The sequence below is a fragment of the Balaenoptera musculus genome, chromosome 1 (genome assembly GCF_009873245.2).
Source record: "Balaenoptera musculus isolate JJ_BM4_2016_0621 chromosome 1, mBalMus1.pri.v3, whole genome shotgun sequence".
Lineage (NCBI taxonomy): Eukaryota > Metazoa > Chordata > Mammalia > Artiodactyla > Balaenopteridae > Balaenoptera > Balaenoptera musculus.
The window spans coordinates 79,055,403-79,081,266 of NC_045785.1; the positions used below are offsets into that span (position 1 = coordinate 79,055,403).

The 25,864-nt window shown below is 36.3% G+C and overlaps 1 protein-coding gene across 8 annotated transcripts in view; it reads left to right on the plus strand.

Annotated features, from left to right (window-relative positions):
- The first annotated feature begins 985 nt into the window (after window positions 1–985).
- Window positions 986–25,864, plus strand: part of ZNF326 (zinc finger protein 326) — a 35,497-nt gene continuing 10,618 nt past the window's right edge. Inside the window, exons 1-8 of one of the 8 annotated variants that reach the window (XM_036856892.1) lie at window positions 986–1,401; window positions 3,336–3,380; window positions 9,943–9,978; window positions 10,074–10,185; window positions 12,335–12,740; window positions 15,099–15,297; window positions 22,347–22,458; window positions 24,641–24,788. In XM_036856892.1, coding sequence (XP_036712787.1) covers window positions 1,386–1,401; window positions 3,336–3,380; window positions 9,943–9,978; window positions 10,074–10,185; window positions 12,335–12,740; window positions 15,099–15,297; window positions 22,347–22,458; window positions 24,641–24,788 — 1,074 coding nt within the window. In that variant the 5' untranslated portion in view covers window positions 986–1,385. Of the gene's footprint in view, window positions 1,402–3,335; window positions 3,381–9,942; window positions 10,033–10,073; window positions 10,186–12,334; window positions 12,741–15,098; window positions 15,298–22,346; window positions 22,459–24,640; window positions 24,789–25,864 lie in introns of those variants that run through there. The other 7 variants (XM_036856902.1, XM_036856894.1, XM_036856912.1 and 4 more) reach the window with 7 other exon arrangements.

A 25,864-nucleotide genomic window follows, 5' to 3' on the forward strand; every position in this document is an offset into this window, starting at 1 on the left:
AGAGACTTCAGTACGGATTGAGGATGGGAGAATGGGAGTAGCCTGGATGAGTTGCAGGTTTCTGGCTGGGATTAGTAGTGGGTGGTTGCTCATGACGCCACAAACACAGATGAAAGAATAAAGGAGGATGAACAGGTTTGAGGAAGGAAATTATGAGTTCAGTTTTCAACATGTTCTACTCCGGTGAATAGAAAACATGTATAGGAGGGAAAAAAAAGAAGAAAACAATAAAAGGGTGGAGAACTGGGTGAATCAATCAGGGTGGAGAAGGAAAGTGATGAGGAAGAAACAGTGCCCTGCCCAGATTTGGGGCTACAGTAATGCAACATAGTATACCTGTGAGCTTTTCCTTCAGTCCTGTTTCTAGGGGCTGCTTTCTCGGAACTTGGTTCCCGCAATTGCTTGGACCCCAAAGAAGGGCAAAGGGCTTGATTCATGATTTCCTATCCTGTGATCAACTCATTGTTGACACCATTTGCGCTATGAAAAAAATGTTTTCTAACCTGGAGTTCAAGCTGCTCCAGGGTTAGAATGACCTAACTGTTGTTTTTTTCCACATTGCCTTGTGGGTGAATGACTTTGCCCACTGTCCCCAACACTATTTCCAAAGTGACAATAATACAATGCTAACATGTATGTGTGTTTGCCCGTTGTTGTTCTTCAAGTTCTGGATGACTCCTGCCACAAATCTTCCCTGTTAACTTTTAAAACATTTTTATTTTGCACCTTGAAACTCAGAACTTGATCATGGCCTGTGTTGGATCATACTCATAATTGTTTCCTATTTAGCAATCTGTTCTCCTCTGCTCACAGAGTTCTAAAAACGTCCTGGAATTCTGCGTCTCCACGACAGAAACTCCATAAGGATTTTAACATTTTCTGATCAGTCATCACCAGCCAATAAAAAGCAAAATGTCGGCACGTGGTATAATATATTAGTTCGGGCAGGAGGAAGATATTCCAACCAGATCCTTTCGCTCTTGCCAGAATCAAACATGGCGGGCCGCAGCCAGACCTTCCAGAACACCCAGCTCTCTTTCCCACGACCCCGGCCAGTCGCTGGGGCTCCTTTTTTTTTTCCACCTTCCTTACCCCTCGTCCGCTCCGAGAGGGTCAGCACCTGGGAGCGTGACAGCTGACCTGCTTCCCGCCCCCACTCGAGGGCCCGCCCACCAGCCCGCGCCAGCCAATCGCAGGCCGCGCTGCGACGGTTGGGAGTGCCGGCCGGCCCCGCTTCCCAGCCTCGCTGTGGCCTGCGGCTCCTGGGCCGGTAGCGCCGTTCTTGATCGCGTTGACTGGCTGTGTGTAACCGCGGGTCACGGGTGCTCGCCTCCCGTCACAGCTCAGCCCAGCGCCGCCGAGGCCGTCGGCCCCGAGCCTCCGCCATGGACTTCGAGGACGGTAAGCGCGGCCTCTGGCTGGTCGCCGCGGCGGCGGGAGGCGGGGTGGCCTGCCCCGGGGGTCTGTTTACCGTCTCAAGATGGCCGTGTGGGCTTTGTTCTGCGGGCCCGGAGGCCGCCCGCCCGCCGCGGGCCCGGTGCCCGGAGTCGGCCTCTGTGGGGACCCGCGCGCCCGATCCCCCGGCCCGGCGCCCGCTGTGGCCCGTGACCCTGGAGTTCCGCGCCGGCCTCGGTGTGGGGAAGGACGCGCCCAAAGCGCCGCGGCCTCCGGACTCGGCCCCAGACTGGTCCCCGCCCCGCTGCGTGGAAATTGCCCCGACGCTTCCAACTTCCCGGTCTCGGGCTAAGCGGCGAGCGGGCCTCCCTTGCCGCGGCTCGCGCTCGCGCCGTGGGCAGCGATCCAGATCGTCCTTTTAGTCAATTCCCAAACCCAGGTTACTTCTCGCCAGATAGGATTTTCATAGGCTTGTTCACGGTCGTGTTCCTGGTTGTCTTAGTTTAAGATGAGTTTAAAGGGCATCTGTAAGTGATAAGTATAGGTAGATCTCTATCCGGAATGGAAAGTAAGGTATTTCTGGTTAGCAAACTGGGATATTTATCCACCGACAAACATTGCCCGGGCCTTAATCCCTAATTTGAAATACGTCTGTGAAGCAAAGCATTTTTCTCTGGACGGTGTATGGATGGGACTTAAGTTAGTCAGAGTTCCGGCACAGCATCACATGCCCTTCAAATTCAGACCTGTGCACAACCGCCTGGGTTGGACTTGCTGTTTAAATAAACCGTATTTTAGCAGGACCTTTCAGTCGTCTCTCAGGCCAGTTCTTTATAAAGCATTTTCATAGGCTCACGAAGTAAAATTAATTTGGTTTTCGCCTTGTCTTCAAATCTTGGCCAACTTTTATAGGAACGGGTGTCAAGGTAACATGAGTACGTAATGACAGCATTAGGGAGACATGAGAAGGGGTGTGAATAAACTGGATTTAGTCCTGAGTAACCAGGCATTTCCAAATAAAATCAGTTTACTACCTAGTTCTAAGCCTCTAACCCAACCCCCAGAATTATCTTTGAATGTGCTGTGAGTCCGACTAAATGATCTTTTGATCTTTGATTTGATTTCATGCCACAAAAAGTTAAAGCTATCAAATCTAAGTATATGAAAGGGGATTGGAATAACCCTTTTGTGGGTAGTTTTAAGTTACTTTGAAACAGGAAGTTTAGGTATTAACAGTAGCACACTCTGGTGTTTTTTTTGTTTTAGTTGGACTTTGACTAATCCTGTGTAGTGTAGTTGGATTCTATTGTATCCAAATGACCACTCTGTTAAATTCCTTTCTTTGAATATTTATTAGTAAAATTAACTAAAGAATTTAACAATTGCCAAATTCGTTTTGACAGAGAAATTATCAATATGATTTTTTGGTGATGATGCCACATCCTGGGTAGATATAGCACCACACATATACACTTATATGTATATACATTTCTCAGATAAGATCTTGAAATCTTTAGAGAGCAAATTAAGTGCTAAAAGAAATATTAACTTGGAAAAAATTATATATTACATAGAATCAATTCTCAGATGTCCCTGCTTTTTGCATTATTTGATACATAATATATTTGCCTTCCTTTTTGTTACTCCATATAAATCAGTACTGGATCCCCTTTTTTGGATGTTATTATATATTAGGTTTTATAAACTAATTTTTACATTACCATGATTTGGATGATAAACCTGCCATTTGGGGAGATAGTGAAAAGAAAGGGTTATGTATTTTCCCATATGAAATATTTATAATTATTTACACCCTATTTTTGCAGATAATTGCATTAATGGCATTTTAAAAATTGTGTTTGTTTTTAGTAGATGGGTATATAATTTCAGATATTTGCTAATATTGCACTAATTCCTTTCTGTTAAATGTGTCTTCATAGATTACACACACTCTGCTTGCAGAAATACTTATCAGAGCTTTAATGGTGAGTATCCTCTTTCATTTGCTCTGAAATAAGTTAAGGGAATGCATTTCAGTTTTTCTCTTCATCCATATAAAGTACCGATGTAAAAAGGGAATTGTGCCTTGTTTCAGTCATTGTTTGGTCTCTTGATGTATCAGTGTTAATGTTGTTATAATATATATATTATTTGAGTTAGAGAATTTGGGATCAGAAAAACTTAGGGCTATTCAGATTAATTTGACTCTGTTTTATTTGAATTATGAATCCTTTAATTTATTCCAAAAGGCCCTGACTGCACTGAGTGATGACTTAACAAGCAACTAGCTGAGTTATTTTTGTTGAATTAGAGGTTTTGGTATTGAGTAAAGTAGATTAAGTGGATTATTGGCTTTGTTTTATACTGCTTCTTTTGTAACATTTTGACCTTGTTTTTGAGGTCATTTGCTTTAATGTGTCCAAATGTGTTAGTATATAAAGAACTGTCTAGAGGAGCACATAAAGAAGCCTGATTATTTATTGACATAAGCATGACATTAGAGTTGTGACTACAGAGCTAGGTAAAATCGTAAGAGGTATGCAGCATACAATTGGGGTGGTGTTTTGATAGTTATTAGAGTTAAGGCTTTACCAGACAGGATAATAACACAAAGAGAACATGGAACAATTCAAAGAGGTTAAAAAGCATTATATGAATGACACCAGGGAGTGGAATTAAATATCCTAATTGCCAGAGAAATGCAAAATTCAACTGTTGTACAGGATGTAATATATTCACTAAATAAAACTGAAGTAAATGTACTACTACGTAAAGAAGACCATGTCATTTTATGGGAATAATTAACATTCAGTTAATTTCTATTTATCATCTCTAAGAATTTAGAGAAACTTTGAATTTGATGTTGACTAAAAAGGTTAAACATATAGGAAGTAGTCAATGTATATTGAGTGCTGAAAAATATATTTTTGAGAAGCAGAGTGATATAATAAAATTACCAAAAGAAGTTTAATTTGCATCCACATGTAGGTTAGATTGAAAACTGGAAAATTATCAAGAAGGCTGTTTCGTAAATTCAGGTGTAAGGATTTTAGACCTTGAACTTGGGAGGTGATGATAGTAATTTAAAAAATATTAAGCTATTTCTTGAGAAAATTAGCAAAACTTTCAGGCTGCCTAGTAGTGAGTAGAAAATTGAGAAGGATGAATAAAAATGAATCCAGGATTTTAAACTGGAGTCAGTAGGACTAGTACTTTTACCAAAGAGGTTTGGAATAATAGAAGGCCATGATCTCCAGTAGGATGTAACAGAGAGCTGAATTTAATGCCTAAATATAGGGCTTTGAAATGCAGGATCATAGAGGGCCAGAAGTTTATTTTCTTAATGTACAGTGTTGCAAAAAGAGCTTCAGAAATTTCTGTCACTAACGTTATGACCTTCTTTTTAAAACATGCACTTTATTTTTGTATAATTTTATTTTTGTATAATTTTTATTTTGTATAATTGACATATAACATTATATTAGTTTCAGGTGTACAACATAATGATCCCATATTTGTATACATTGTGAAATGATCACCACAATAAGTCTAGTTACCATCTATCACCATACATAGTTTTCCTGTAATGAGAACTTTTAAGATTTAATTTCTTAGCAACTGTCAAATATGCAATACACTATTACAAACTATAGTCACTGTGCTATACATTACATCCCCATGACTTATTTATTTTATAACTAGAAGTTTGTACCTTCTGACTCCCTTCACCCATTTCACCCACTTTTTTTTTTTTTTTTTTAATTTTTATTTATTTACTTATGGCTGTGTTGGGTCTTCGTTTCTGTGCGAGGGCTTTCTCTAGTTGTGGCAAGTGGGGGCCACTCTTCATCGCGGTGCGCGGGCCTCATTATCGCGGCCTCTCTTGTAGCGGAGCACAGGCTCCAGACGCGTAGGCTCAGTAGTTGTGGCTCACGGGTCTAGTTGCTCCGCGGCATGTGGGATCTTCCCAGACCAGGGCTCGAACCCGTGTCCCCTGCATTGGCAGGCAGAGTCTCAACCACTGCGCCACCAGGGAAGCTCCCATTTCACCCACTTTTATACCTACCCCCCTTCTCTGGCAACCACCAATCTGTTATATCCACGAGCTTGGCTTTTTTGTTTGTTTTGTTTTGATTTGATTTGTTTTTTTTTAGATTCTACATATAAGTGAAATCATACAATATTTATCTTTCTTTGTCTGATTTATTTCACTTAGCATATGCCCTCAAGGTCTATCCATGTTGCAAATGGCAAGATTCCATTCTTTTTCATGGCTAAGTAATATTTCATGTATATACATACATATATATCACATCACATTATCTTTATCCATTAATCTATTGATGGGCACTTGGGTTATTCCATATCTTGGCTATTGTAAATAATGCTGCAGTGAAAACGGGGGTGCATATATCTTTTCAAATTAGTTTTTTACTAATGTTATGACTTATTTTTCTCTTAATTTTAGTTCCAATAGTGGTTCTCATTTAAGGGTGATTGTTAGACTCCCTGTGGAGCTGTTTCAAAGTGTATCTGTTTAGGTCATACTCTAGTCCCCTTGAATCTTAATTTTTAGGGTAAATGGTCCCAACTATGTAAGTTTTAAAGAACTACTTTGAATGATTTTGGAATGCACCGTTAGGTAAAGACCACTGCTTGACACCACTTTGAGGTCTAAGTTATCTACATTTTATAAATGAGGAACTTAATTTCAGGGATGTAATTTGACTTCAACAGATATTTATTGAGTGCTATGTATCAGATATTGTTCTTGGAGCTAGCAATATAGCAGTGACCAAAATGCACAAATATTCCTGCCTTTGTGAAGTGTACAGTCTAGTGGGGTGAAATAGACAGTAAACAAGAAGTAATATATATTGTACTATTGCAATTGCTAGGGAGAATAATAACACAGGGCAGGGTGTGTGTGTGTGTGCGTGTGTTACAATTTTAAAGAGATTAGCTAGCGAAAGCCTCACTAAAAGGGTAACTTTTGAGCATAGATTTGAGGGAGATGAGGATGCAAGCCATGAAGCTATCTAGGGGAAGAATGCTGTAGACTTTAGGAAATAAAAGGTATGTAGTAGTTACCAGTTGAAGCCAACAATGCATTGATTGTTAGTGTTGTATTTTCCAGCAACTGAAATGAAGTAGAAGACACTGGAAAACATGTCAAGATACAAATTTCTTGGAAGGAAGTTGTATTTCCAGTGTCTCCTTATTTCCTTCTTGCTTTAAAATAATTCTTCTTATGTAAATAGCAGACAAAAAAAGGGAAAGCATTTTGGGTAGAGGGAAAGCAGGAACAAAGGTAGGGCTGAGTACACTGTGCTTCAGAGAGACTTAAGAAGATGGGCTTGACTACAGCAGATGATTTTTGCTGAGTAATCTTAAAACAAGGTTAGAATAGTGAGGTGTAGCCAGAAGGCATTGAAAGTCAAAGACAATTTGCTTATATCTAGGAAGCAATAGAAAGTGAAGACCTGAAAGAGTTGAGGGTGTGAGCAACACAGATACAGAAGAAGAGCATTCCAGGCAGAGGGAATAGCAGGTGTAAAAATGGATATATGCCTGTTGTAGTCTAGGAACAGCAAGGAACCTAGTATAGCTAGAGTGGAGTAAGGGGAGACCATAGATGATGAAATTAAGAGGCAATGGGATAGATAAAGTTAAGAGGTAATGGGCAGGATTTCTCAACTTTGGCACTGTTGACATTTTGGACTAGATAATTTTTCGTTGTGGAATGTGCTGTGCATTGTGGAAATGTTTTAGCAGCATCCTTGGCCTGTGTCATTTGATGCAGGTAGCACCCACTACCCATTTTGGTGACAGCCAAAAATGTTTTCAGACATTACCAAATGTCCTCTGGGGGGCAAAATTGCCCGTGGGTAAGGACCACTGGTGTAGGGCCTTATAGATTATCTTAAGGCTTTAGCTTTTACTTGGAGTAAGATGGGAAGCCATTGGAAAGTACTGAGCATTGAACATAATTTAACTTACATTTTAACAGAATTCTTCTAGCTATTTTCTTCACAATAAACAGAAAGGGAGGGAGCAGAAGTGGAAGCAGGAAAACCAGTTGGGAGGCTGTTGCAATAATGTAGGTGAGAGATGCTGGTGGCATGCACCATGATGCTAGTAGTGTGGAGGTGGTAAAAAGTGGTCTCATTCACAATTTAGTGTCATACAACTTGTTAGTTACTTTGATCATAAGTCAGTTGTTTTTTCATACTACTCCACAGCTCTTATCTTGTGATTTAATTATACATGAGTTTTAACATTTGTTGAGCTTATCATTTATATGATAGCGTAATCAAAGCAATAGAATAGATTTGATTTAAAATATGTCAGTTTAATTTTTGAGTGAGTTACTTTCATTTAATATATTTTTTTATTCAGAAATAGTTGATGGAATACTATATGTTTCAGGTGTATAACATAGTGATTCACAGTTTTTAAAGGTTATATTCCATTTATAGTTATTGTACAATACTGGCTGCATTCCCTGTGTTGTACAGTATATCCTTGTTCTCATTTAATATTAATAGTAAAGGTATGTTATAGTCTTACAACTTTATTTTTAAAGTGATTTTTAAATTCATTCCGTAACCTGGAAAAATATTGTTTATATATAAATGGTCATCTTATAGAATCTATATCCCTATAATCACACTGATTATATGCAATACGTATAAAGATTTTTCCTCTTTTCCTTTTTAATTAACTGAATAGTAACAGTAGTATGAACAGTAAGCCCAAGTCATTGCTATATAAAGATAGCTCTTAATTTTTGTGTACTCCACAGTGCCTGGCACAAGGTGAGTGTTCAATAAATGTTAGTAATTTATGACTCTGTAGTGAAATAAAAACACACAGAATCAAAAAACTGAAAGATTTAGTATCCAAAGGCAGCCTCTGCTGACTCAAAATAGAAATGAGCAGAAATAACAAAATACAAGTTTTTTTGTTTTGTGTACCTAACTGAACCTAACTCTAAAATTACGTTTTAATATGAGGCCTTTAGAGGAAAGCTTTTTATTTTGAAAACTTTATTTTAATGTCGAAATTGTCCCCTATATGAGATATGAGCAAATTATATTGTATAATTACCAACTCTAAAGACAGATAACTGACTATTTTATCAGTCTAGAACTGTGTTATCTGATATGGTAGACACCAACCTCATATGACTATTGAGCACTTGCAATGTGGAGAGTCTGAATTGAGGTATGCTGTCTTAGTCTTAGTATGAACTTGACTTGAAGTCTTAGTATGAACAAAAAACAATGTAAAATATCTCAGTACTTTCTGTATATTGATAAACTTTTTGTTCTATTAAAATCCATTTGTATGCCTTGCACTTTGAATGGATCTTTTTACGATTTATGATCTTGTAATATCAGGCATTAGTTATTTGAAAAGTACTGGTTTATTGAGTTATTCAGATTTTCCAAGCTAGAGGGGTGGTTATTTATGAGACTTTGGGAAAATCATTTCATCTCTTTGGACTTTTTAGTTCCATAATCTATAACATGAAACGATTAAATTTGATCATTTAGGTTGCTTTCAGGTTTAAAGTTGCAAGATTTTGTTGTTAGGACCAGAAATCATATTTATATGATTACAATTAAAATTTAGTGTTTTTAAAAAATAAAAATTAATGTATTTGCTCCGTGTATATTCTTACATTTATTAGTGCATAAAACTTGGAGAGGGTGATAAATGAAGGATCTTAAAGGACTTTATAGGAAACACATTCTGAATGGTTTTTAAATTTTTTCAGTTTTATAATCATAGTAAATTAATTTTATTACCTCTTTTGTTGTATTTGTTTTTCATGTCAGAGGTTGGGATATAAGTGGAATTACAGTGTAATAAAATATACTTAAGTGCCTCAATTGTATCATAATTTTTTTTAGTGTCTGCATTGCTAGAATTCACATTCATTCCCTTTATTCAAAGTATTTGAGGATTTAAATATTTGTTGAGTCATTATTTATAGGCACTGTACCACAGATAGGCCCTACTCTGATTTTACTTTTTAAAGATACCAATTTCAGTTACTGTATGAACTAATTTCAGTTGGGCTAATTTAAAATGTGGCTGCTTCTGAGTTTTTAGACATTTTGAGAGGAGTTAGATGTAGAAGACTATACTTGTAACAAAAACTTTTCCTTTTGACATTATTAAATACTGACTTTTCTTGAGAATAGGAATTATTAATTATGTACCATGTAGCACCTAACACAGGGCCTTGTGGTAGTACCCTAGTCAAATAAACATTGGCTATATTGAAGATAATTTTAATATAGAACCTTTTAATTGATAATGTTTTTCTTTGAAAAATTAGGTTTCATTAGCAAATCTGATTTTTCAATAGATTATAATCTGTGTGTTTTTTCCTTCAGTGTCTATTGTGACTTTAGCTTAAATGTTAATGATGAATTAACATCATTAATTAATGATTGATATGAATATCTTGTGTTTTATGCAAAGATTCCTGAAGAGAATGGTATCTTACTGACCTTTTGCTATTGACTCTTTTAGGAATGGATCGTGATTATGGCCCCGGATCTTATGGAGGTCTGACATTCAAGGATATTTATCTAAAAATTCTTCTTTTGAGTGCCAGTAAAGGTGAGCGTCATTTAATTTTTTTCTTTTTAAACTCTTTGTAGGGATGGATCGTGACTATGGCCATGGATCCTGTGGGGGTCAAAGATCCATGGACTCCTACCTAAACCAGTCATATGGCATGGACAGTCACAGTGGTGGTGGTGGGGGTAGCAGGTAAATTGCTTCATCACTTGGCCAAATAATTAGATGACTGTAAGATTCTGGATATTCTAATTTCCTATTCCTTAGGCATGTGACGCTACTTGAACTTTGCTATTTAGAATCACCTTAAATGTTGAAAGGTGTTAATGGTTCTAAAAATTATCTCAGCATCACTGGCAGACATTAGGAAAATCTCAGGAAAACCTTTATCATTTCATTATAATAGAGTAAGATTTTCTGTCTTTAGCAGTGAGCATTTTTTTTTTTTTTTTACTTCTTTTACTTTTAACTGCTTACCAATCAGAGTGTCCTGAACAAATGATATAAAAGTGTTATTGGAAATATTACTTGTGAAGCTTTTTGTTATGAATTTCCAAAAATCTTTACTACTATAAAGCAGCAAAGCAGTCTTTGACTAGAATGGGTTTAACTGAACCAGTCTAGCAACATTCAATTTCTAAGAAACATTTAAAATAGTTATTCTTTTAATTTTAATTTTAATTTTAAAGTAAGTTACAAGAGCATATTGTAATAATAAAAGTGTTCTTTAAATCATGTCCAGATTATTTATTGGCAGGTACTGCTTATACCAGAAACACTTGTGCTCTAGACTAGGAACATTATACTAAAGCCATGAGTATGATACCTTTGCTTATTTTAATGCAGTAGAATTTAGATTGTACTTATGTTTCACTGTTAATGCTGTGTAAAGCTTAAACCTAGTTGAACTCCTACAGGCTTTAGGGTTGACCACATTTCAGGTCAAGGGGGGTCTACTTTTTGAGGCACAAAGATTCCTACTAGATATAAGTAAAACTAGTTAGGAAACATTTGAAAGTATTGTCCTTCTTCATAAATTGAAGGATCTGGATTCCTTAAGGATGGACCGAATGATGCTTACTTTTCTTTTTTCTGCTTCAAGTGTGCCATTATGGTTTATAGTAGAGAAAAATCAAGAAAATAGATACAACAATTTTGCTTACATGATAGATGTTTTGAAAAATGTAGTTGAAAAGAGGAATAATTTTTATATGGTTACTAGGATTCAGAAGTAAATAGTACCTTCTATTTAGTGATCTGTAAATAATTGAAGTAATGTAACACATTTAAATGTTTTTACCATATCTCTTCCTGCCCTATTACATTGTAAATGTAATGTGCGTAAACTATGTAGATGTTATCATTTATCTCGTGTAATTGTGGGCCTTTATAAAACTATGTTGTAAGATAAGCGACTTTTGTAATCCATGCTTTGGTGAGAAGTAAGATGATTTGTTTCTTCTGTTGACTCTATTAAAACCTTGAGGAGACTGTACACTCCCTTTTTTAGAGTAGCTTTATGTGATAATTTTATGTGATACTAGGGAATAATTTTTTGATAATAGGGAATAATTTTTCAAATAATTGAAGACCTTATAAAATGTATTCTTTCTAATCTGCCTTGAAAATTCATATGCAGAGGGTATATGTTGGTGGTCTTTTACTTTTATGTTCTATTTTATGTGCTTATTCTTCTAGATTTGTTAGATTTATTAGTCTACAAGTAAAAAGTGACTGAGGATTGATTATTGACCTTAACCAAAGTTTGGCAGGTTGCCAAACTTTATAACCAGCTAATTCTCCCAATTTTGACTGCTGTAGACACAATGAAGCAGTTTTGTCATATAGATTATTGGGGGTGCAAATGGATCTCTTCTGTGTCACAAGTAGCCTACATCTGTGTAGTCTTCAATTTGTGTCCCTATTGAAAGCCAAAATATTGTAAATATTTTGTATTTTCCAGTATTAGGGATGGATTCAAAGAAAGTTTGAGTAGTTTGTGAACTTTAACAAATGACTTTTCCCAAGACTAGGGCTGGGCTTAAATAATGACAGACAAATCTTTTCTTTCTAATAAAATAGAAAGCTGCCAAAAAGCAGATTTTTAAGCTAAGGTTTACTTAACTCAATTCATATTTAAACACTGACTCAGATAGCTTTCTATCTGGTCTCATGTTGAACTGCCCAGCCCTAATCAAGTGTGAACAAAAGTAGAACTGTGCAAACCAATATGGTATAAATGAATTTTAGTTGATAAATGTCATCTGATAATTTGTCTTTTGAATTGTCTAACATTAGTAAGCTTACTTTTGTTTTTTCCCTCACTGTGCAACTCTTCCAGGTTTGGACCTTATGAGTCTTACGACTCCAGGTCTTCTCTGGGTGGGCGAGATCTGTACAGATCTGGCTATGGTTTTAATGAACCCGAACAAAGCCGCTTCGGAGGTAGTTATGGTGGTCGATTTGAGAGCTCCTACCGGAATAGCCTTGACTCTTTCGGAGGTAGAAACCAGGGCGGGTCTAGCTGGGAAGCACCTTACTCCCGTTCAAAATTGAGGCCTGGGTTTATGGAGGACAGAGGAAGAGAGAATTACTCTTCCTACAGCAGTTTTTCTTCACCCCATATGAAGCCTGCACCTGTAGGCTCTCGGGGGAGAGGAACGCCTGCTTATCCTGAAAGTACGTTTGGAAGCAGAAACTATGATGCTTTTGGAGGACCATCAACAGGCAGAGGCCGAGGCCGAGGAGTAAGTACAACAGAATCTTTTCAGATTCTTTTCACTAGTCACTCTTTTAAACCCTTTCAAGACCATGGTTTTCAACTAGAATAAACACTGTTCATCCCAGTGTATTTTGAAGAAAAGCTGAGTCCTAAGCATAATTTTTAGGTTGCCTATAAAAGTTTTTCCACCTCAGAAAATACGTGGCAGTGTGAGATGACTGTTCATAAAGTTTTGCCAAATATCCCTTTATTAAAAAGGTGAGGATATTAGGTTTGGTCTAAAAGGGGTTAAAAGGAGTTGCATTTTTCCTTGTAAACACTAGCAGTTTTGCTAGTGGGACAGTTCTTGGATTATGTAAAGGTAATGAACCCTTTTGGAGTTTTTGAGTAGGTTAAAGGTGCAATGTATGATAAAATGTGTATACTTTGCTGCTAAACTCTAGCACGTAGAATTTCTTCAAAGCTTCATGTTTCACATTAAACACAAGAGACTAAAAGTCGGTGATAGTTGAGGGTAGCTTAGCCATGTTTACATGGTGAAGAAGTTGATATGTATAATAGGTTGTAGATGATTTGTGGTCAGTATAATTTTGCTAACTTACTCTCTTACAGTATGTCTTATTGCTGGGTGTTCTGTTTTACCTGTGTCACTAGTTTTACTATTGAGAAATAATTTCCTCCCTGTATAAACACGTCTACGGCTTCTTCCTAGGAAGTAATATTTTGTAAATTACTGCTTAAATGAGTAAATATACTAGTCTTCAAGTATTTAATTTCAGGATATCTAGTATAAAGATTATGCCTTACATCCTCAGGTAACTTGACTGACATGAAATTTTACCTAGTAAGTGTATGTAGATTGTGGAGTTATTATGCACTTTGATCCTGTAAAGAATATTGTATTTTTGCTATAATGTGAGGAGTGTTTTATTCTTTTTAAGTCAGTTGCTCTTAATATTCTGTTTGCAGAGGAAAGTACTTCTGATAAAAAATGCTGTAGGGCACATATTTTTGACTGCTCACTAGCCTTTGGTACATCAGTGTAGTTTGTCATACTTGTGTAGAAATTTTGCATTTATAACAGTTACTCTTTACTTATGTAAAATGCATTGCACCTTTAATGGATAATTGATGAAGATTTTTCTGATGTGACTATGTAAATTACCTGGAAACACTAATTTATTCAAGTCTACTAGGTTAGATAGGTATTCCTAAGCATAATATACAAATGTAAGCAACTGATATGTTGCTATTCTACCATGCTTCATGATTGTAGATTAATTGAAAATAGTTGGGATAATAGGCTTTGGGTTTTGAAATTGAAAATCTATTCCAGTTGGAAAATTTGGAAAACTCTTAACGTTTTCCATTAGGCAAATGATTTTTTTCTCAATGAGACTTCAAATATCAATTTTGTTTTCATGATAGAAAAACAGGTATTCCTGTTCTTTGTTTCCACCATTCTAGTCGGAATGGACTTTTCTTTCTTTCTTCCTGTTAATGACATAGATGAATCAATAGGGCTTTCTTTTTTAATCTTCACTTGTACAATTCCCATTGGATCCTTCTCTTCAGATTGCTCCTCAATCTTTATCTTCTAAAAGTAGGGTTAGTAGAGTAAATTTCTATGAACATGTGGCCTCTTGGTGTAGTGGATTTTGTTAACGACAAGAGAAGAGGAAGGGACACAAAGAGTCGTTTGTTGCATGACTCTTCGTCTGTAAACTTTTGCTTCTTGGGCTTCTGGGTCAGAATGTTTCTCTAGGTAAGAATGTGAATGGAACGTCAGATGCAATTCTTTATCTGAAGTGTGTCTTGGAAGTTGATGCATGGTTATGCTTTAACTCTCCTATTTCATACTAATGTTCCATCTCGCCTTCTCATCCCTTTTTCAGCAGGGAGAAATCCTAAATCATTTCTGGATCTTTTTTTACTTCAAACTTCAAATATGGTCGTCTTTGTGTATCTTAGTTTTAAGCCAGGTTTTAGTAAAATAAAGATTTCTTTTAAGGTCTTTTCATGGGAAAACATCGATTAGGAACTCTGAAGAGGAGTTGTCAGAGAGTTGTACAAGTGGTAATATTCTGACAGGCACATATGTTGTTTATGATCTCAAGTAATTTTGAATTGTAAGAATCAAAAAATAGGAAATATTCATATTTGTTCTTCTGGAAATAAAAATACTAATTCAGTGGATTTGAGCTCATGTAATAATTTACAAAGTTTTTCAATGTATTTATTCAGAGTGGACTTGTAAAATTTAGTTACATTCTGAGGGATTTTCAGGTGAAAAATTTTAGATAGGTAACATGTAAATTATATATGAATTCATATGTTATCTTTGGATATTGTGCTAATATTTCTTGATTTCACAAATTTGCAGCATATGAGTGATTTTGGAAGCATTCATAGACCTGGAATTGTTGTTGACTATCAAAACAAACCCACCAATGTGACAGTTACTGCTGCAAGAGGAATAAAGAGAAAAATGATGCAACCATTTAATAAGCCTGGTGGAACCTTTATCAAGAAACCCAAGCTAGCAAAACCTGTGGAGAAGATGAGCCTCAGCAAATCACCCAGTAAGTAAGAAAACATAACCTTGCTATGGTTCAAGGTACTTTTTATTTTTTTTAACTCAGTGCATTTAGATAATTTTTTCATGTTCATATAGAGAAACAGTATAATAATTGCAGTTGTAGAAATCAGATCTGCAGATGCCCTAATCAGTCATGGATATCAAAATTACCGAAAGATACTTTTTAAATTCACATGCCCTGGTTCACCCCTCTTCGCTAAATCTTGATTTAGGGTGGAGCCAGAACGTCTATATTTTTAAAAAGACCTCACACATGATTTTGATTCAGACTCCTTTCTTGGGTGTTATATTTATTGTTGGATATATTATTGAAGAAGTGGTATGTTACATTACATAGAATCCCCTTCATGAGGTCAAAGGCAAGAAATTTTTCATGGTCCTTGGTACCAGGAAAAGCTGTGTATTCTTCTAGAAAATTAATTTGCTTTTTATCTTCTGGACATGATTATTCTTAGAGATAATCATATTTCCATTTTTACAGTGTTAAAAATTGAGAGCCAGTCTGAAAATGAAATTAAGAAAACAATTTAAATCAGTTAGCATCAAGAAGAATTGAATACTCAGGAATAAATTTAACAAAAGAAGTGCAGGGCTTCCCTGGTGGTGCAGTGGTTAAGAATCCGCCTGCCAATGCAGGGGACACGGGTTCGAGCCCTGGTGCAGGAAGATCACACATGCCGCGGAGTAACTAAGCCTGTGTGCCACAACTACTGAGCCTGCGCTCCAGAGCCCGTGAGCCACGACTACTGAGCCTGCATGCTACAACTACTGAAGCCCGTGCACCTAGAGCCTGCGCTCTACAATGAGAGAAGCCACCACAATGAGAAACCAGCACACTGCAATGAAGAGTAGCCCCCTCTTGCTGCAACTAGAGAAAGCCCATGTGCAGCAATGAAGACCCAACGCAGCCAAAAATAAATAAATAAAATAAATAAATTAAAAAAACCCAAAAGAAGTGCAAAACTTATACTTTGAAAACTGTAAAACGTTGAAAGAAATTAAAGAAGATCTAAATAAATGGAATACTAAATAAATGTTCATAGATCAGAAGACTTAACATTATTAAGATCGTAATACTCTCCAAACTGATCTACTGATTCAGCCCAATCCCTATCAAAATGCCACCTGACTTCTTTGCAAAAATTGACAAATTGATTCTAAAATTCATAGGGAACTGCAAGGGACCTAAAATAGCCAAAACAATCCTAAAAAAAGAAGAACAAAATAGAAAGACTCATTACTTCGTGATTTCAAAACTTACTACAAAGCCACAGTAATCAAGACAGAGTGGTACTGGCACAAGGACAGACATATAGATCAATGGAATAGAATTGAGAGTCCAGAAATAAACTCATAAATCTATGGTCAAATTTATTTTAGCAAAAATGCTAAAATTATTCATTGAGGAGAGAATAGTTTTTTCAACAAATGGTGCTGGAACAACTGGATTGCCACATGCACAAGCTAAAATGCAGCACCTAAATGCAAGGACTGAAACTATAAAACTCTCAGAAGAAAACGGGTAAGTCTTCATGGCTTTGGATTTGGCAAGGAATTCTTAGATATGACACTAAAAGAATGAGCAACCAAATAAAAAATAGGTAAATTGGACTTTATCAAAATTAAAAACTTCTGTGCTTCAAAGGACACATCAAGAGAGTGAAAAGACAGCTCACAGAGTAGGACAAAATATTTGCAAATTATATATCTGATAAGCGACTTGTGTCTAGAATATATAGAATTTTTAAACTCAGTAAAAAGACGAATAGCCCAATTGAAAAAAGTGAGCAGAGCATCTGAACAGACATTTTCCCCAGAAAGATATACAGATAGCCAATAAGCACATGAAAAAGTGCCCAACAATTAGTTATCAGGGAAATTTAAATCAGGACCACGATGAGATACCACTTCATACTCACCTGGATGGCTAGAATCAAAAAGATAATAACAAGTCTTAGCGAGGATGTGGAGAAATTAGAGCCTTCTTATACCACTGGTGGGGATGTAAAATGGTCCAGGCACATTGGAAAACAGTTCCTCAAATGATTAAACAAATTACCATATGATCCAGCAGTTCCACTCCTAGGTATATACCAAGAAAAATGAAAACATATGTCCGCACAAAAATTTGTGTACGGATACATATAACATCATTGTTCATAGTAGCCAAAAGGTAGAAACAACCCAAATGCTCATCAGTGGATGAATGGATAAACAAAATGTGGTACGTCCATGCAGAATAGAATGGTAGAATATTTTCCAGCCATAAAACGGAGTGAAGTACTGATACATGCTACAACTTGGATGAACTTTGAAAAGATTAATGAAGTGAAAGAAGCCAGTCACAAAAGTCCACATATGTGATTCTTTTCATTTGAAAGTGTAGAATACAGAAGTCTATAGGGATAGAAAGTAGATTAGGGGTTGCTTTGGGCTGTGGGGTGTGTAGGGAGTAATACCAGGGTACCAGATTTTTTTGTAAGGTGATGAAAATGTTCTAGAATTGCTTATGGTAATGTTTGCACATATCTGTGAATGTTCTAAAAAACATTGGATTACATACTTTAAATGGGTGAATTGTATGGTATATTCTGAATTATATCTCAATAAATCTTAAAAAAAAAGTTCAGAGCCAGATTACTCTGTTTCTTTTCTCCGTCATTGTATTTTATTTAACTTTGTAATGTATCTCTAAATGATATCAAGTACATTTGACCAAATTAGATTGTCAAGAGGATACATAAATAAAAGGTAAGGAAATGTCTTTCTCAGCATTCTTTGTGAAAACATAATAGCAAAATAATATACAACAAATACTTTGCCTGTTTTCGACTGTACACTGAATTATTTTTTGTTTTTTATATTTATTTTATTTTTGCCTTGATGACTGAAAAGCATTTTATTTTTCCAAGTTAGGTGATATTGCAAGGGGGCAACAATTACTCTCTTCTTTAGAATTAATATTTGATTGCCTAATCTTGTTGGGACTGGAGGAGGTTAAGATCATTGTAATGAATGAATATTCCAAATTTTTCTAGTCCAGGTTTTCAAACTTTTTACATCCAGTTTTAAAAATAAGATATATATATATATTTTAACATCTTTATTGGTGTATAATTGCTTTACAATGGTGTGTTAGTTTCTGCTTTATAACAAAGTGAATCAGTTATACATATGTTCCCATATCTCTTCCCTCTTGCATCTCCCTCCCTCCCACCCTCCCTATCCTACCCCTCTAGGTGGTCACAAAGCACCAAGCTGATCTCCCTGTGCTATGCGGCTGCTTCCCACTAGCTATCTGTTTTACGTTTGGTAGTGTATATATGTCCATGCCAGTCTCTCACTTTGTCACAGCTTACCCTTCCTGCTCCCCATATCCTCAAGTCCATTCTCTAGTAGGTCTGTGTCTTTATTCCCGTCTTGCCCCTAGGTTCTTCATGAACTTTTTTCTTTTTTCTTAGATTCCATATATATGTGTTAGCGTACTGTTATTTGTTTTTCTCTTTCTGACTTACTTCACTCTGTATGACAGACTCTAGGTCCATCCACCTCACTACAAATAACTCAATTTCATTTCTTTTTATGGCTGAGTAATATTCCACTGTATATATGTGCCACATCTTCTTTATCCATTCATCTGTTGATGGACACTTAGGTTGCTTCCATGTCCTGGCTATTGTACGTAGAGCTGCAATGAACATTTTGGTACATGACTCTTTTTTTTTTTTTTTTTTATAAGAATATATTTTTTTAATTATTTATTTATTTATTTATTTATTTTTGGCTGTGTTGGGTCTTCGTTTCTGTGCGTGGGCCTTCTCAAGTTGTGGCAAGTGGGGGCCACTCTTCATCGCGGTGCGCGGGCCTCTCACCGTCGCGGCCTCTCTTGTTGAGGAGCACAAGCTCCAGACGCGCAGGCTCAGCAGTTGTGGCTCACGGGCCCAGCCGCTCCGCGGCATGTGGGATCTTCCCAGACCAGGGCCCGAACCCGTGTCCCCCGCATTGGCAGGCAGATTCCCAACCACTGCGCCACCAGGGAAGCCCACATGACTCTTTTTGAATGATGGTTTTCTCAGGGTATATGGCCAGTAGTGGGATTGCTGGGTCATATGGTAGTTCTAGTTTTAGTTTTTTAAGGAACCTCCATACTGTTCTCCATAGTGGCTGTATCAATTTACATTCCACCAACAGTGCAAGAGGGTTCCCTTTTCTCCACACCCTCTCCAGCATTTATTGTTTGTAGATTTTTTGATGATGGCCATTCTGACTGGTGTGAGATGATATCTCATTGTAGTTTTGATTTGCATTTCTCTAATGATTAATGATGTTGAGCATCCTTTCATGTGTTTGTTGGCAATCTGTATATCTTTGGAGAAATGTCTATTTAGGTCTTCTGCCCATTTTTGGATTGGGTTGTTTGTTTTTTTGTTATTGAGCTGAATGAGCTTTTTATATATTTTGGAGATTAATCTTTTGTCAGTTGCTTCATTTGCAAATATTTTCTCCCATTCTGAGGGTTGTCTTTTCATCTTGTTTATAGTTTCCTTTGCTGTGCAAAAGCTTTTAAGTTTCATTAGGTCCCATTTGTTTATTTTTGTTTTTATTTCCATTTCTCTAGGAGGTGGGTCAAAAAAAAAGGATCTTGCTGTGATTTATGTCATGGAGTGTTCTGCCTATGTTTTCCTCTCAGAGTTTGATAGTGTCTTTTTTAATCTAATTACAACATTACAGACATTTTAATATATCATATTTGAAAAAATAATTGAAATTGCAAATGTTGGATTTTTTTCCCTTAAAATTATAAGTTATAATGCAAGACTCAGGAACGGTTTAAATACTATTCTTAAATCTACTTTTCCTGCCATGCTTTGCATTGGACATCTATATTATTTAGTAAAAAATAGCAATATTCTGGAATTCAGGAAACCTGATAATAGGTAGAGGTGTGTTAGTAAGGATAACTTTTATACTGTGTTAGTTGATAGATTGCTATTTACTGAATTGTGTACTCTAAATATTTCTAGACTAGGCAATTCAGTTGATCCTCTTGGGATAGATTTCAAAGATATATTTTGCAGGTATAGTTAAATAAATATTGCAAAGTTTGATTCAGAAACTGATTTGCCACTAAAGCAGCTATATGTGACCCAACTTTTTTTTTCTTTTTAGCAAAACTTGAGAGAGCAGTGTAGTATAACTAACAATGAAGCCAAAATCCTATAGTCAAATCAGGCTTTCACTGTTAGGTGTGAGGTGGCATTCTGAAAGATGTCTGCTGAATATTTAGGAATAAGAAGTCTTGCTACACTGTAGTATATAGACTATCTGATTTGTTGAAAAGCAGTAGGAAAGGAACCATATTCAGTCATTTGGATAGAGGTACAACATATATCGTAGTTTTAGCACATGAAGGGAAATGGAATTGCTTGTAGTTTAAGGTCATGTACAAGTGGATTTTCTACAGAGTGAGGATTTGAGGGGAACTGAAGGAGGATATTGAAAATGGTTAATAAAATAATAATGTACATTTAAGCTCTTATAAAATGATGAAAAATAATCTAGATATTGAATTTTAAGGTATTGATTTTATATCATTTTGAAACATCCCACTGTATGCATAGCAAGTACTTAATATTTGTTTACTGTTAAGTTTATGAAATCCCCAGGTGTTCATGATTTTGTATTAGATATTTTTCCAAAGGTAATCCAAAAGGATAAACAATGTATAAAAGGAAAAGTTTGAGGGCAGATGCGTTTTTTTTTTAAGTCTAAAGTTAATTGTATTATAAGAAAGAACCTTTTTCTTTTAATACAATGAGATACCACTTCACACCATGTGAAGTCGATGGCCTTAAAAAGAAAAAAAAGAAAATAACAAGTATTGACGAGGATGTGGAGAAATTAGAACCCTCATACATTACTGGTGGGAATGTAAAGTGGTGCAGCTGCCGTGGGGAACAGTTTGGTGGTTCCTCAAATGACTAAACGTAGACTGACCATATGAACTGACAATTACACTCCTAGATGCATACTTCAAAGAATTGAAAAGAAGTATTCAAACAAAAACTTGTATATAAATATTCATAACAGCATCATTCACAAGTGTTAAAAGGTGGAAACAATCCAAATGTTCATCAACAGATGAATGGATGAAAAAAAATGTGTATTCGCACAATGGAATATTATTCAGCCATAAAAAGGAAGGAGGTACTGATACATGGTAGAACGTGTGGGTGAACCTTGAAAACATTATGCTAAATAAAAGAAGCCAGACAAAAAAAGGCCACATATTGTATCCTTTGTTTATGTAAAATATCCAGAATAGGGAAATCTGTAGAGACAGAAAGCAGATTGGTAGTTTTACCAGGTGCTTTAGTGACTGCTTAATGGGTATGGGGTTTTTCTTTGGAGTGATTAAAAAGTTCTGGAACTAAATAGTGGTGATGGTTGCACAACACTGTGATGCACTTAATGCCACTAAATGGTACACTTTGAAATGGTTAAAATAGTGCATTTTGTACTGTGTATTCACATTAAGGCATGTTTTGAGAAAAAGAGGAAGAATCTGCTTTTGTTTTAGAGTTTATACATTTTAAGAAATTTTGGGAGAGCTGCTATAATAAATGAGTTTTTGTATCCAAGGCTCTCTTTCTAGTGCTCATTGTTTTTCCACATTCATGCGAGGTCAGGTTATTTCAGTGTTTCCCAGAGTGTGGTATTCAAAATTATTTTAGGTGATGTGGATATTATTGCTTAAAATGAGGATAAGAAAAAATGAGCAGATCTAGAGAAAAATATGTAGCAGATAATAACATAGGTGAGAATTAAATAGGCAAAGTTCATGATGATGTTATTCACATGAATGAAGTTTCAGAAATGATGGGTAATCTCAAATTCTGATTTTTCTGGTGAGTTCAATTTAGATAATGACCATCAAGTAAATCTTGTATGTCTATAGTTTATGAACTGGGGACTGGAAAAGGAGAATGGAAAAATGATTTTTAGTTTTAACTTTTTTGTCTGATCCCCTAGCAAAAACAGATCCTAAAAATGAAGAAGAAGAAAAGCGACGAATTGAGGCTCGGCGAGAGAAACAAAGGCGCAGAAGAGAAAAAAACAGTGAGAAATATGGAGATGGATACAGGTTTGTGCTTAGTAGAGTCTGAAAATTGGACTCATAAAAAAACTGCTTCCGGGGTTTGGGGGCAGGAAAATTGAGTAGATGGCCAAAAGGTGTAAACTTCCAATTATAAGATAAATAAGTTCTGGGGATATATTGTACAGCATGGTGACTATTGTTAACAGTACTGTATATATATTTGAAGTTGCTAAGAGAGTAGATCTTCAAAGTTCTCGTCACAAGAAAAAAAATATAACTAGTGAAGTGTTGGACGTTAACTAAACTCATTGTGCTCATCATTTCACAATAGATACATGTATCAAATAATTATGTTGTGCATCTTAAACTTACACAGTGTTATATGTCAATCTCAATAAAACTGGAAAAAAGTAAAAAAAGAAAAGATATTTTTTATAAAGCTGTTACTTTTGGTGTCTTAAGCTGGTGCTGTAGTTGTGTAGAGTTAACCTATGTTTGATTCCTGTCTCAAGGATATTGACAAATATATTCAATTTGCTACTCTCCATCTCTCCCACAACTATTTGGTTGTCAGTGTCTAAAAGAATGCTGTATAATTGTCCTTGGGACTTTCAAGCCACTGGCAATCACTCTTCAGATTTTAAAACTGGAATTCCTCATTTTTGTACATGCACAAGCAATAATCTATCTGGCCAAAAGAGATTGTGATATGTCATTAATTTTATGATACAGACTGATTTCAGAGATGCAGTAAGGAAAAATATGTCTTAGAATCGATAAATTATTGTGTTTAAGCAAACAAAAACAAAAAGAAACCTGTTTCCTTGAAAAGGCAGATACATCAATTTGGATGTGAAAAAATTCCTGAGAGTCAAATGAAAAGGTTTGATCAAAGATATATAGGAATGGGACTTCCCTGGTGGCTCAGTGGTTTAGAATCCGCCTGCCAGTGCAGGGGACACGGGTTCGAACCCTGGTCCAGGAAGATCTCACATGGCGTGGAGCAACTAGGCCCATGCGCCACAACTACTGAGCCTGTGCTCTAGAACCCGCGAGCCACAACTACTGAGCCCGCGTGCTACAACTACTGAAGCCTGCACGCCTAGAGCCCCGTGCTCTGCAATAGGAGAAGCCACCACAATGAGAAGCCCACACACCACAATGAAGAGTAGCCCCTGCTCACCGCAACTAGAGAAAGCCCGCACGCAGCAACAAAGACCCAACACAGCCAAAAAAAAAAAAGATACATAGGAATGATTTTGATTTTTTGATATTTGCAGTCATCGCACAGTGGATTGGTTCTAGGACCACCACCCCTCCTACCCGACCCCCACCCCCGCCAGACCCTCGAATACCAAAATCTCAGGATGCTCAAACACCTCTATGAGGGTTTTCATCTTACTAAGATAAGAAAACTAAGATAAGAAAACTAAGGCCCAGAGAAGTTAAGTTGCCTGAGGTCACATAAGGGTGCTAGGAAATAAACCCAGCAGTAGATATCAGATCCTATACTCGTACTTAGAAAAATAAATATAATAGTACTGTAAGGAATTAGTTGGAAAGTGGAGACTAGAGGCAAAGAAACCAATTAGGAAACTAGTGTCATAATTCGAGGAAAAGGAAGTAACAAGAATATATGAGGTAGGAATAATTAAATGGCAGAAAAAGGGAAAATTCATTCTGGAGTGGCTCCTGAGCTTCTAAATGAGTGCATTTGTCCAGTCCAGGCTGATTAGTCATCCTGAAGTGATTTTTAGAGGGCAAGACTTTTGATCATCCAAGAGCTCTAACAGAGAATTATGGTTGTCTGATGTTCCACCTGGCTTTGTTGTCACTACTTTAGTGGTTTGGAAGCCTGAGGATGGAACAGAGTGTAAAATAAGTAGTAGAACTTCAGAACTTGATACTGCTTGAAGTTTGCTCTGGCTTTCTAACTGATCTAGACTTGAAGTGGATAGTTTAGGATTAGATTAAGTAGATCCATTGATCCATCTTTCATACCCAGAAGCTCCAGTGTGGGCCAGCAATGCCAATTGGTATAATAACAGTGTCCAGACAGGTACTTAGATACTATCTTTTTCTCACTTAAGCTAAATTTAAATCAACCATTAAATGGAAGAGAGGAAATCATTTATGCTGGGAAAATTAATTTTATTGGTATAGTCTTATGAACTCTTTCTAAGTAAATAAGGTAATATTTAAAGAAAAACTTTTTTTTCCTTTACAGAATGGCATTCACATGTTCATTTTGTAAATTTCGAACATTTGAAGAAAAAGATATTGAACTGCATCTGGAAAGTTCTTCACACCAGGAAACATTAGATCATATTCAAAAACAAACCAAATTCGATAAAGTAGTTATGGAGTTTTTGCATGTAAGTAGCTGTTTTTGAAGTGAGAAGCACTTTATCTGACATTTGAATTTCTTATATTTTCATAGTTTCCCATCTTTCTCCCATTTTATGTTTCTAAGAATTTAATTTACTATTCACTTAAAGAAAGAGTTGTTTTAAAATTAGCTCAGAAGTAGATGTGAATTCCTCTTTCATAGATTTTAGATTTGTTATTTGAGAGTACATTTTACATTTTTCACAGTAGTTTCTGGCAGAGGTGTCAGGAAAAAAATTCCTTCAACAGCTGTTTATTGATACAGAATCAGCTATCATCTATTAACAATCTTCTGTGTACCTGGTGTTGTGCTGGGTACTTTTCTTCATATTTCATTTCAGCCTTATACTAACTCCTCTTTATCCTAAAAGATCATGCTCAGAGCAGTTCAGTGACTTTCAATAAATGGAAGTCTGAATTCAGAGCCAGAGAGCCTGGTGTTTGATTAGTGTCCTGTATATTATCAGAATGTGGTCATCAGTTCAACAGTTTTTCTTGAATACTTACGGAAGGTGCTGTTCAGGCACTGAAGACAAAGACACTTCCCTCAGTGAACTAACAATAATTGGAAATCGAACACACTCACACTTACACAGATGACACTATTAAGTGGAAGACCCCAGAGTGATGTAGGTATAGGCAGAAGTGGCTTGGAGAAGGGGTGGATAGTTGGGGCCAGGGCTGGATCTGGACTGCTAACTGTACATACAATTAATTTGGGCAAAAGAGATGGAGTTGTTAGAAGTACAGGGATCATTTACTCCTCTATATCCTTGCAGAATTGTGTACCTTAATTAAAATTTCTTTCTGTAATTTTGTTTAACTGGTTCCTAACTGTTATTTAGGACTTAAGTATTCACCTGTCCTGAGAAGATCTCTTGCCTATTCAGCTGTCTTCGATCTCTCTCTCTCTATGTGCCTAAAATACATCTTGAAAAGTAAATACTTTTTGTAGTTTCCTGGTACTTTATAGTAGTCTTTCCAACTAAATTGTAAGCTCCTTGAGAACATTTACTAGTTCTTATATAACAGATATTGTTATCTTCCATAGGCCAAGCATGGT